The sequence below is a fragment of the Coloeus monedula genome (genome assembly GCF_965178545.1).
Source record: "Coloeus monedula genome assembly, chromosome: 5".
NCBI classification, from domain to species: domain Eukaryota; kingdom Metazoa; phylum Chordata; class Aves; order Passeriformes; family Corvidae; genus Coloeus; species Coloeus monedula.
The window spans coordinates 48,983,323-48,997,329 of record NC_138785.1 but is presented as its reverse complement, the minus strand read 5'-3'; the positions used below and the strand labels follow the sequence as shown (position 1 = coordinate 48,997,329).

The 14,007-nt window shown below is 39.5% G+C and overlaps 1 protein-coding gene across 1 annotated transcript in view; it reads right to left on the bottom strand.

Annotated features, from left to right (window-relative positions):
- TEC (tec protein tyrosine kinase) overlaps window positions 1–14,007 on the bottom strand; it is a 46,421-nt gene that overhangs the window by 15,312 nt on the left and 17,102 nt on the right. The window contains exons 3-4 of the mRNA XM_082281451.1: window positions 1,514–1,615; window positions 425–506 (exon numbers count right to left, since the gene is read on the bottom strand). Coding sequence (XP_082137577.1) covers window positions 425–506; window positions 1,514–1,615 — 184 coding nt within the window. The remainder of the gene's footprint in view (window positions 1–424; window positions 507–1,513; window positions 1,616–14,007) is intronic.

Genomic DNA, 14,007 nt, shown 5'->3' with positions numbered 1-14,007 from the left:
GTAATGTAAAGTAAATCACTCACCATCTCCCACAAGCAGACCAGTGCCCAGCCAGTCTGCAGGCAGCAGCCAACAGGGAAGCCAAAAACCCTAATCCCTGTCTTTCTCAGTTTTTATTGCTGAGCACAACTTTATATGGCCTGAAATACCCCTTTGGTCAGTCCAGGACTGCTGTCCTGGCTGTGTCACCTCCCAGCCTCCTGCCCACCCCCAATCTACTCACTGAACGGGCAGAGGAGGAGAAAGGCAAATCCTCCATGCTGTGCAAGCACTGCTCAGCAGTTAACTACAACACCAGTACGTTTTCAACACTGTTTTGGCCACAAATCCAAAACACAGCACCCAGGTAACTCCAATCCATGCAGACAGCTCAAGCAAAAGTATCTGCCTATGTTAGATGTTAAGTATAAGCAATTCCCATTACCTTCTTTCAGGTTCCTCACCCACTGATCCCGGCTTTGTGCACTTGGTGCAAAAATGTAAAGTGTATTAGCATCATATACAACCTGGAGGGGAGAAGAGAAATAATCAAAATACATTCACCTCAATGTTAATTCATTTCTTCCTCAAGAAACAGAGGAAACAGAACAAGACAAATGACTGTTACATTTGGCAAAATTAGTGTATTCAGGCACAAACGCAGAAACTGGGAAAGGTTATTAAAGTTTATTATTCAGATATGATGTTTTCAGGACAATTAAGAAGAATTTTGTTATGGTATATTATCTTGACAGCCTTCCTTAAAATGCTTGCTTCACACTTTGCTTTGTTCATTCTTCACTGTGTTTTTTCTAAAAACAGTTCAATTTAATGAATGAAAGCTACTTTGTAATTAGACATCCTGGCATCTGACTCAGTATTGCTCTGGAGTGACTCTTTTTTATTTCTCCATTGCTTGTGTTGGCAGAAAGCAAGTATTGCTCTGGGAGGAATGGGTCAGAGTCACTGCTGCTCCTCTCCAGCAGGGGAATTCCTCCTCACTGCAACCATTCCCTCTATAGTTAAGAAGGCACAGCATCCAACCCCCACATTTTTCTTTTTCTCCTCTAAGCACTTTGTATTCTGTGTTCATTTCCATTCAATTCACAATGAAAAAGAAAAAAAAAAAAGCAGCAAGTTTTATTTTGATTTTCTTATTCCTATATAATTTCATGGTAGTTTAATTTAATGTGAAAGAATGAAGATAGGGAAACTGGGTTGCCAGCTTATTCATTCCAGCAGAAGACCAGGGCAAGGCAGTTTCCAGTTAAAATTCAAGCTGAGAGGGTGGGGAAAAGAAAAAGACCAAGTGTATGCGGCCCAACACCCGAGGGAAGGGACTACAAGGGCAGCAGAGCTTGCTGGGGATGGGTTTTAACCACTGGTCCTGAACTACCTCCCCAGCCCCAAAGAGACAGAGAATGGGCTCAGTATTTGGCATATACAGTAATTTTAAGGGCAGTTATGTCCGAATGACTTGGTGTTGTTGAAAAGAGCACTGTAATTCATATATTTCGCATAAAAAAAACCATACCTGAAATGGATATTTATTTTGACAGGGAATAATACCATCGCTATTTACAACTTCTACACATTTAATCCTTGAAATATCCACAGATCCTTTTCTGTACTTTTTCTATAAGAGAAAAGAAAAAAAAAATTGTAAAAGATAATTATCTAGTTCTCTTTTTGTTTTTCAGCAGAGAAGTCTTGATTTCTTTTCCACTTGTAACAGTGATGTCACGTAACTGGAGAAGTTGTTTGAAAACTGAGGGTATAAAGATTTGCACTTGTGCAAATGCACTGAGTACAGTAAAATTGCTTAGTGAAAAGTACCAATTCTCTCCATAGAAAGTTTCCAATCAGATGTAATCATAGGTTTTAAATACTCTTCTTTACAAAAAATAACTTGAGAAAAAAGAAGGGCTTCCACCTTTCTGAGTTTAAATTATGATTAAAACCGGTATCATCTCATCTGCTCCCTTGTTCTGTTCCTGAAGCCACCATTTGACAGTTTCTGCTGTGTTTCACTAAGTTTTCAGAGAAATCTGGATGCTACACAGGCAACACAAATCCCTGATGAGACAGAAAAAAGAAGATATGGATGTAACCCTGGACCAAACTGGAGTCTGTATTGAAGGAACTTCTATGAAGAAGGCTAGCAGAAGCCCAAAGAAGCAAGGTCAAAAGCATAGATCTAAATCTTCTCAGATTTAGTCACCTACACTGATAATGATGAACAGTTGAAAGAACACATGGGTGCTCAGCAGGTGCTGCACAATGGAAAGACAGTGTAACTCAACATTCTGGAGGGGCAGCACCTTGGAAGAACAGCTGAGAACTGAGAGGCAGGTGTACTGGGCTTTAGTCTACACTGAAGCCTACAGGGAGACTGTACAGTGCCACCTATGACTTTTGGGAGAACCAAATCTCTAACAGGATTCAAGTTCCTACTGGAATCTGAAACAAAACAAAAGCAGTAGCAGCTCATGGCTGGTACTGAACTAATACACATTTAAAAAATTGATTTGCCAAGCACATCCAGAACATCCAGTACATCTTATGAAAGACTGACACTGTTCACACAATGTGGAAATAATTAGCAATTACTGAATTATTAAATATATGCCAATCCTTACTCCGCTTTTCTCTTGGGGATGGAATTTTTAGCCCAAATAGCAGAAGTCTGGTACAATCATAAGCAACTGAAAACACAGTCTTGTAAACAGAAGCAAAGAGCTACTTCAGATACAGCAGTTATAATTCCATCACCCTAGAAACACTATAGCTAATTATCCATTAAGTTTCATCAGCATTTAAAATGCATTTAGCACTCTGTCTCTTATGTAGATCAGCGCAGAGAAAACATTCACGAAGAATTCATGTCTATCATGCTCCACATCAGGAAGAATTAAAAGGGATAAATTCAGTTAAAGCTGCAACTGTTATTTGATACCAGAAAAACCAACGCACACAAGAGAGTGGGTTTTTTACAGGGAATGTATGGGAGAATTAGGCACTTTAATCAACCATAAAGAAAAAGAGTAAAATAATAAACATTATCATGAGCTGTACTACAAAGATTTATCATGTAACGCTGAAAAATAATTTTGTACCAAGTATGCAACCATGGATTTTTTACCAAAAAATAATTATAAGTCTTCTCTTTATTTTATGTTGATCACTTCCAAACTCCAGACATTTTATGATTCTATGGTATCCCCTTATCTGAACACTGAATCCCTAAAGTAAAACATACATTCATGCAAAACCCAAAAATTGTTACTGAAATCTACACCACTGGGCAGAGCAGGCAGTACTGCTTCTCCCTCTCCTTGTCACTGTGTGGCTGACCTGGCAGTTTCAGGGCTGCCAGATTAGCCAAGGTAGAACAGGAGGATCCCAGCGAGATGAGCCTTTTCATGAAGCCCAGAATTCAACACTCCACATAACTGTGCTGAAGACACCTCTCCAGATGGTTTTCTTGCACAACATGCAAAGAAGAAGAAACACTTACCACTCCCATAACTTACCTACCCTGCTTTCTGTGTTGAGAGGGGTCATAGTGCTTGGATCCCACCTGCAGGTTAACTGAGGTTGCAGGACAGATAGACAATACACACTGGAGGGGGGTTTTGTATCCAGAATCACAGAAATTCCTTAGAGGAACACACTATTTTATCAGAATCTCCCTCCTCCTGGGCTCAGAGATTTTCATGCCAATTCTGGCATTCAGTGAGTGCTCACTCAGAGGATACTGACAGGAGGACAGAGGACAGGAATACAACTAGATAACCATCTAACATATAGGGGGAAAAACATAAAGGTAATCCCCTGATGTATAGCACATCATTCTAGTAATTGTATTTCCTAAGGCATACCTTTGTATGCTTTCATGATTTAGGGTGGCTCAGTTTGCTTCACCACAAGATGCTAAATTAAGCTAACTCAAAGCTGACCCACCTTACAAGTCAATCCACCTTATTAAACCTAATGTCAGGGAAGAGTCTTCCATTTTTGCATATTTTATAGATTAAAAAACCCCCCACCCTTGCATATGTGAAATTAAATACAAATCTACTGCTCAAGACATTTTCAGATCACATCAGAAACAACAGTTATTAATGGCCACCAGCCTTCAAACTGCCAAGCGTGCAGCTCTGTTTTAGCTGAGCATTACTTATTAGTAAACTATGGGGCACAGAAGTAGGAAAGAATGACTCAAGAAGAATGTTAAAGATATCACTGCAATTCCTCTCTCCTCCCTACTTAAATGATTTCCCTTTCCAATAATAGGGCACCTTGCAGACCATAACTGTGTTGCATTTATCCTACAAGCCAAATGGGTTCTATGGGCTCTGTACCCAGCCATACAGCAGACATGAAATGCAGAATCAAGGCAGAGCTTGAAGCAGTTGGGAAGCAGAGACGCAGGCATGAGCCAGCCCTGAGAAATTCACCCATAACCACTCTTCCCAACAAGTGACCTCTGCTACAAAGAGACAAAATTAGTGCAATGGCTAATCATGCAATGCCAAAATGTAGGAAGCAGAGGGACATTTTTAAAGGTTCTTTTTTTTGAGGTGGAAGATGGCTAACACATCAGAAGACGGTTAGATTTACTGTAGAAATAGCAGTATTCTACCAGAATATTCATGCACGCTGTCTGAATGGGATACAAGTATTCAAAGAGGATTTGGAAAAATCACAGCTCAGTGAAACGAAGGGACCTATCAAACCTGGCCCATTTCTTTACTAAAGATAGATAGATAGATGCCTCTAGAGGGAGGCCTGTAGAAGCAAATATGGTTAGAATGGTAATAAAGTTATAAAAATACTAAATCCCAATAAGTAAAACAAATAGGTAAAATATGTGCTTCAAAGCCACACTAAAGGTTGGGGTTTTGTTGTGGGCTTTCTTTTTTAATGTATCTGCTTGCTGAAAATAACAAAAGGGGAGTGACTATACAAAAACTACTATATAAAGCTTTTCAAAATGCCATTCATATTTCATATTTACCTATGTTTCAAAATATTGATTTATGGTTTTAGATGTCCTGCTCCTTGCTCACAATGGGGATGGCGAAGTCTTGCTTCCATACAATTCAAAAATAATAAGCTATTCCTATTTTTTTAACATATTAAACAGTAATATGAAGAAGTCATAACACTAGAACTATGTGGGATTACACGATTCCTTAAAAAAAAAATTATCTTAGAATACAGTAAGACAAGAAATACCCAAGTGTTAGATAAGTGTACAATCAAACAGCTGATCCTCTGTACATTTGGAATTACTCCTCTGCTGAATACAGAAGCTTTACAGCTTCAGAAGCCCATATCCTTGCTATCAGATAAAAATATTTCTTCGGTGTATTTCCTCTTTGCTGACGAACATATTGCACTGCTTACCCTCACAGAGATATGTGTGTATGTGGGGGTGCTGAACAATACAAGGGACATTAGACTTGGAAAAAAAAGCCTCAATGAAAACATGCATAAGTCAACCTAGCTGGCAAGAAACATCTAGATTTTGTCTCCCCCATGCTGTCTCGCTCTCTTTCCTTGTTGTTCATATTATATCTGTCTTTCTTTCTTCCATGTCTACCCCCATGTAGGAAATCCTGAGGTCATCAGCATGTGACCCATGGAGCTTGTGCTCTCACAAGTGTGGCAGGTCACAGCACTACTTTCATCTCCTTTTATGGAGCTGCTCTTCGACTTTGCAAAACCACAAAAAGCCTGGCTAAGCCAACACTGCTTGTAGACAGCTGCTCTGGTAGACTATGCTCCCAGAGCCAAATGTATGGGTATTTTCATTTTTGAGTTCTTTGCAGGGAGGGAGGTTGTGCTTTCAGGTTTTTGGGTTTTGTTTCTTTTAATAGCATTGCCATTTATTAATAAGAAGCACTGACTGGATACTTCTGCAGCTCCCTCTTGAGGCAAGCAATTACTGATTATGCAAATATAATTACTGTAGCTAGATGTTAGGTGGTCACACTTTCCATTCCTGTATTTTCCAGTGTGTCAGATACATTGAACAACACCCTTCTCCTTTCAATTATTTTTTTAAATTAGTATTTTAAGAAAAGCAAATATGAAGCATTTTTAGTTACCTTTTGAAAATGGCTAGAATGAGTATGAAAAGCAAGAGGTGATTACTGTTCTGATCTAGGCTGACCTGATTCAATATCTGGCTGCTCAGCAGATGTTGATGACCAGAACTGGAGGGACCAAAAAGCACAAAAAATAAATTCTATGTCATAGCACTGATACAACTTCCTAACCATGACTACAGTGCATTATCTGTAACTCACTCTTCTGCAGTGGAGAGGCAGCCAGCCAAACACACACAACTGCAGTTACACTACATTGCTGCCACCACATAAAAGTAAAGGCCACATAATAAATCAGCCAGGTCTCCACCCATATCAGGCCCTAAACAACCTACAACCTTTCAGCTGTCAAAGTAACTGCCATACCTTCATAACTTCAGGTTCTTTCAGACAAGTCTCCTCTTCTTGGTTTTTTGTGAAGTCCACATTCACAGAGCTCTTGGTCTGCCCAGCCCAGCTGTATCATTTCTGTCCTGTTTTCTCCCTACTCAGGACCATCCTCTGGCTGCTGGGTGAGTGACACCTTGCATTCAGCCCTAACTCAGCCCCCCATGCTGTCTGAACACCAGACTCGGACAACCTGAGCCAAGGAGAGAAGAGAGCCCAAGTCCACGGGCATCACAGGCAAGCAAGCAGAGCCCAAGACCCAAGAGGTCACCCAGCCAAGGCACCACCTGCTTTAGCTACTTTCTCAAGGTTCAGATGACGGACCCAAAAACTACAGAGCTGAGAGGGTTTTTTTTCTTTTGAGATTCCAGTACATCTCTCTGCTTTAAACAATTGCTGTTCTGCTTACTAACCCTTCATCACTGGCTTTTGGGAGCCTCATCCCTCCTGCTGCTCCTGCCCTGAACCCCACAGGCAGATCCACATCTTCCTCGAAACTTACTGCCTCAAACCAGATGCAGCACTGCAGCTGATGCCTTATTGTCCAATTATAAGGATTTGGAGTCATGTTTTTTCATCCTAATGTAACGTTTCCCTTTTGCACAGCAACAAGGTATCATTGATGCATATCCAGTTTATGATTCATGATCCTGTAACCCAGGTCCTGCTGGGGACAGCCTGACACTTGGCTACTTATTCCCGTTCTGTATCTGAACATTTCAGCATTCCTGCCTTTTTCACTCATCCACACTGAATTGCATTCTACAAAATTAAAAAAAAAGGAAAAAATCAAACCCACCACACGCCTAATCCCAATATGCCACATGGATTTCTAGACTTGTTTTTCAAAATATTTGCACCTCCTTCAAGTTTTATGTCACCTGAGAACTCAACAAGCTTCTATTCCAACAACAGTATCACTAGTGAAAATACTAAAATGCAGAACAGGACATTCCATTCAAGACAGGCTCCCAATTGAAAACAAGCTACTGATGCCTATTCAACATGGTACCAGCTTCCCATGTGCTCTGCAATCAGTTTTACAAGAGGTTTATACAGATAACTTCTAATGCTTACATGTGGAAACGTCTCATTCAGCAGTGTCAAAAAAACCCTTACTAGGATGAAAACACAGGATATCTACTGCTCTCTGCTACCCACAAGACTTGTTACCCCAGAGCATAGATAAGTCTTAGATTATTTTGGTTTGTTTCTTAATTTTGTTTTGTTTCTTTGTTAGCTGATGTGCAATTTCTGCATCTTCCAAGTACCTTAAACAAGCCTGGTTTTTCTTGCATTTTTCTCTAAATTATCTTCCTAGATTAAAGTTTCTCAGCTTCTCTTCTGCACACTTTTGAAAAAAATAGGCCTTCTCTAGTCTTCTCTCATCTATTTTCAAGTTCTTCCTTCTTAAAGACCTTTAAGATTCATCCACTCCTGTCATAAGGTCGTAAGTAGTCATAAGGTAAATATTCTCATCCATGCCTTGTCTACATCTCAACAACTACAACTTATGCTTTTCAACTTCTTCTACATCTCACTTTTTCCATCTCATAAAAATCAAAATTCTCGTAGAAAGATAATTACTGCAGATTCTCATTTTATGTCTGACTTTTCTTTCAGTAGATGTTATAGAAAACAGGGAATCATTACTACAACATAACCAACATTTTTTTACAACTTAAGTTTCTTTATGAATTGCCCTTTACAAGTGAGCATTCCCATGCATCTCTTAAGCTGCTCCCATTCACATGAATAGCTTTACATTATGTCTCCAACTTGAACAGTTTTCACTTGCAAGTATTTTAAGAAAGCTCTATCATCATGACCTGTGACTTGGAACAAAATAAGCTCTGTAAACCTACTCATTTCAGCTCTCTATCTTACATTAAAAAACAAGAGTAATCAGTGAAGTGATGAGAAGCATTTTAATACTGAATTGTGCTTTCATTTTATAAAATAATTAAATCGCCTATGCAATGATTAAGGAAATCCATAAATCAGGGTAATTCTTTTTAAAATCATAAAGGATAAGCACTATAGGAATAAACAACAGTAGAAAGTATTAATCTTCTGTTAAAAAAGTAAGTAACATAGCTTTTTGGAACTCTATAAAGCTGTTATGGTCCAAAGGAAGTATTTGCACAATATTAGTGTTGCAATGAAGCTATTTTACCCTGAAACCTGCAGCTTCATAGTGGGCCCCAGAGCTTTTATTTTTCCTTCCTTAAAATAATCACCACTGTAATTTCAGTAGCTTCTGTCTCCTCTATATTCAAATTACAAGAACCGAACACAACCCTTACAGAACCCTTTTTTCCTTAGGAAGAGACTTTCAAAATGAGCAATCCCCCAAAATGGTCAGGTTTTTATTCTGCTTTTTTCATTTATATCCTGGTTTGTTTTTATTAGTTGTAATAGTTCTGTTTACGCAAGAAAGTTTTCACACAAGTTTGATCCTAATGGCAAATGGATAAGAGCATTCAGCAGATGCCTTAAAGATGCACCTCCCAAGTTCAGCTTCTCAGAAGCTGCCTTTTACTTGACTCCACAAAAGCATACTTCTAAATAAGACTCTTAAATGTTTTTCACCAGGGAGCTATTATTTGCCTTCTCCATAGAAGCAAATGGTTTCTGCACCCTAATAAATAGGTAAGTGATGTGCCTACTCCAATATCCTCTGTGCAGCAGTTCCAGAGCTAAGGGGCATCGCAGCCCAAACTCTCCTCCTTCATTGTCCTCCCTTCTAACACTGCAGACTCCTACCCACCCAAACACATGAAGGCTAACCACAGGGACCAGGATTTAGCCTATGCCTTTTTAAAATGCAAAAATCCAATGCAAACTATTTATTACCATGAACTGTAATCCGTGCAGCAAACATGAGCAAACAATAAAGATGCTAAAGGATAAAGAAATTTAATGTTCATAAGCTCATAGTCAGCTTCATACTCATGGTCAGTGGAAGCTGCTGTGGGCTGGAAAGGTTAATTCGAGAACGCCCTGTGTGGGAGGGCAGTAACCAAACCACACACATCAGCACACTTTCAAACTAAAGAGTACCACTGCTAAGAAAGCTGAGCAACAAAGAGAAAGAGAAATAGCACGGTGAAAGGGGACATTCCACAGGTATAATAGATATGAGGATACTAACAGTCTACACATTGACAAGGATTTACAAAATTATGACCAGATCTGTGCCAGCTTTGGAAGCACTGCACTCATGAGAAACATCAATGTGAAAGTTTTCAAACCAACAAACCAGCAGGACATCTCACTTGAGCAAACCAGCTCCTTTCAACTACTCCACTGGTGAGAAGTACTTCAACACCTACATTTACTCTCTTTCCCTCATCACAAAGGACTTCCCTTGCCTAAAATGCCATCTGGAGCAAAAACCTATAGTCTGGTGGCACTTTCAAGTTCAAGCGAGATGTCCCGTGAGTGGTAGCTAACTAAAACCTGTGTGAAGTCCGTGTTACTTGCTATCATGGCTGTTCTGTAATGCAGCAGCAAGCCTGCTCCAGCCAGGGCCATCTGACTGCCCAGTTCAGAGGCACCTTCTCACAATTCACGGAGAAAGAATTCACAACAGTCAAACTCATTGCCCCACAAGGAGAAAGACAATAAACCACAAGTACGTGGGGGACGACCCTGATGGACGCAGGAGCTGGATGCATTTCTGTGCGGCATGTCCCGTTGGTTAACTCAAGAGGAATAAATGATGCCGTTCTTTGCAGCCACCCTGCCAAGGAGTGTGTGGGGCAGTTGCACTGTGGGGCACCAGCCACCAGGCATACTGGTGAAATGAGTCCTCCCTTCCATTGCCCAGCTGATACTTACTGAAGTGTTTAAAAGTTCAGTGATGAGGAGGACTCCTAGACAAACTCTTGAAGTTTGATTTTCCAAACAGACACACATGGAAGTGTGAATGCACCGATCCTTCGAAAATAAACTCTGGGGGATTTTAAGTTGAATATTCCAGATATGAGGTCACTTTTGACAGAAAATGGCCAAACGTACCTAGAGCCATGAATATGTGCTGTTATTTCCACAAATGCCTCCTTGGAATTCAAACCTGCACTCCATTCAAGATGAAATTAGCAAAATTTGGAAAAAGTCATACTAAAACTTCAGCTATATTTTTGCTGGTCAAAAATACAGAAAGCCATTCCAAATGAGTTTGGTTTTTTTTTTTTAATCACTGCATTAAATACTTGATTTTAAAACAAGTTGGTTAATTTAAAAATTGCTTAAATTTGATTGTTAATTTGCTACTGACCAGTATTTTTTGATTTCTTGGAAGAAAATAGTTCAGGAAAATTACAAGAAGCACACCTGAAGTACTATGCCAAGTTTTCAGAGCACACAAAATTGAAAAGAGATTTCCTAATAAAATATATCATGCTGTTGTTTTCTCACTAGAACACTACAAACACTGTCTTTGCTATACAACCAGGTTATCCAGCGAAGTCACACTACAGTCCATGACTCCAGCTGACACCAGTAAGACTAGTGCAGCAGTTCTCAAGAACAAGGGCCAGTTTGGGGAAAAGTGCCTATCACTCCCACTTTCAAACTAGTTACTACTGTCTACATAAATGCGTTTAAAGCAGGCTTGGTAAGGCTACAATACATATTTGAGAATACTGTACATATCTTAAGTCTTTCTGACTGTAGCATAACCAGCAAGATGTACTTTATAGTACATCTCCACACTCAGAATAGGAAGATATTTTACTTCTTCCCTACTTTTACACATTCATGACCAGTACTCTCTGCTTGGAGACCAATGCAGTTATATCTTACTTACAGTGAATTTTTGTCTTCATTGCAAATGGACCACATCACATTCAGATTTCAATAGCCACTTTTGCAACATTAGGAAAAAATATAGAAAATACTCTTTCCAACAATGACAGCTGATAAACCATTAAAGGCTTCAAGAAACAGCATTGGCTCAGCCTTTTTATTTGCTTATAATCACTGTTAGTCCAATATTGCACAATAGTGCAATGATGCCATTTCCCCAACAGCTACACCTACTAATTCTCAGAATTTATGACCGAGAAAAAAAAAGACAAAAACAGAACCCATCTCAGCTTAAACAGAGTATTCCTCTTTTTTGACATTAAAAATTTATCTCCGTGATGCTTAAGGCAAGTCAGTTCCTGATGTATTTTTATTTCCAAGCTTCTTAATAGCCATCTTTTTAACAAACCTTAAGGTGACTACTTTTTCCATATTTTTTATCCAACAGCATAATACCCAGAAGTTAAGTAGTAAAAGCCAAGGTCCTATTGGCTTCCTATGCAAAGTAAGTTTCCCATGATATTAATCGTAATGGTAGAGCTTTGCACAGGTGACCTAAACCAGGATTCTCCTTCCTCGGGCTTTTGTGTTTTGAAACTAGTCTTGAAATGCAGCCTCTTCACTGATTCTGTAGCTATGCTTCATCAATAGTGACTTACAGCAGAACAATATCTTGAAGTGAAAAAACTATATATCTCCTTCTCATGGTAGCAGTGCAGTTCCAGGTTTGCTGTAGGCATGCACTGTTGTTGTACCATGACAGGGGGCCTGATCTGCTTGAAAGCATGTATAGAAAGATTTAAACCAGTTATGTGCCAGTTAAAACAAAATTCTAGCCTGTTGCTAGTAGTCATGTTTAGGATAATTTATAATTTATTATAAATTTATTGCTGCAAGTAATGTATATGGCACTTTGTCAGTACATGGGACAGGAAAAAACAGAGAAGAGTGGCTTCTATAAGGTGCAGTTTCTGGTCAAAGAGCAAGTGATGCCCCACTACTGGCTGCACAGAATTATTAAATCTCTCAGCAGCATTTAGATACACGAACACTATTTGCTGTGGTTGACTGCTTTCTGTTGTCATAAATGTTCCACTTCTGTCACCAGACATACAAAGTGTCTAATTCTGTCACTTTATTTATAATCCCAACTTGCCCACACTTTGAGTATTGACTAATCTGGTTAACGAGATTTACTTGTATCTTGTTTTTAAAAAGAAGTGGTATGATTATTCACGTGCCCACAAACTCTGGGTTTTTCTTGAACTCTCTCTACTGAACTTCCGTAGAAATTAAAATGGAAGAAAACAAGAAAATACTTCAGATTGCACAACAATCAAACTCGGAATTGCACACTTGCCTAGAGGAGCAGAACTCAGCCACCCCTGGCAGACTGCTACCACTGCAGTTAGGGGATTAAAATGAGGGTGTGAGATCCTCTTGGCTTGGGATATCCATGCTTATCTTGCCAACCTGGACTTTGAATACTGCCAAGCCCAAAATGAAATCAGTCTGTACCTATCCTTTCACCTGTCATGTCTTTAAATTCAACCAGCATACACAGTAGTCACATTTATTTCAGCAATAAACCCCCAACTATTCAGAAGGGGCAGAATTATCCTGATGGCTAATAATTTTTTTTCTCTTCATATAAATTATCTCAGCCAGAGTATGCAGCTGTCTTATTGTAAATATACATTTATAGCCACCAAAATTGGCTTAAAAAAACACAAACAATAACCAAACAAATAACTAAACCCAGAAGCATCTTTAACATTTAAGTTGTCCAGAGACATAAAGGAGTAACTACCACTGTGTCACAGAGATCTTAGTCTTACAGCTGTGGTTTTTTTCAAAGAGACAAAAATATTCAGTAAGCCCCTTTAAGATCAGAGCTCACTATTTTCAGACAACATTGTTAATAAAATAAAATGCTGATTAATGTTTAAAAGAATCTAAAACGAGAAGAACAATGAAAATGGTTTGAGGCTGGAACGTTACATGCTATGGCTGAGCCAGTCTAACAACCTGCTGACGTCAACAGTTGGAGCATCCTGTTCTCCGCCACCACCTGCACAGCCTCTGGCACTTTTTAGATCCTGCACCCTGCTAATGCAGCTTGCTAACCCAGCAGAACATTAATCCAGCAAAAATAAAATCAGATCAAATATCTTTCTGCAGACCTAATTGCAGCCTTCTAGCACCTGAAGGGAGCCTACAAGAAAGACAGAGAAAAACTATTTCCAAGGGCCTGTAGTGACAGGACAAGGGGGAATGGCTTCCAACTGAGAGTAGGTTTAAATTATACTTCAGGAAATAATTCTTTACTGTGAGGATGGCGAGGCACTGGAACAGGTTGCTCAGAGAGGTGGTGGATGCCCCACCCCTAGAAGTGCTCTAGGCCAGGTTGGATGGAGCTCTGAGAAATCTGGTGTAATGGAAAGTGTCTCTGCCCAGGGTCAGAGGGGTTGGAACTAGATGAACTTTTAGGTCCCTCCTGACCCAGGCCATTCTGTGATTCTATGATTAGCAATTTTTTTCAGAGCAATGTGGATTCCAAGAAGGGCCAGAATAATTTCAAGTGAATGGGGGAGTCTAGGAAGGCTAGGACAGGGATGAAACAGACCTGCCTTTTTCAGCAGCAAACTGATGGCCTAACATAGGCATAATATATTTCAGCCCAACTGTCTGTATCTTAGGCTGAAATATTTTA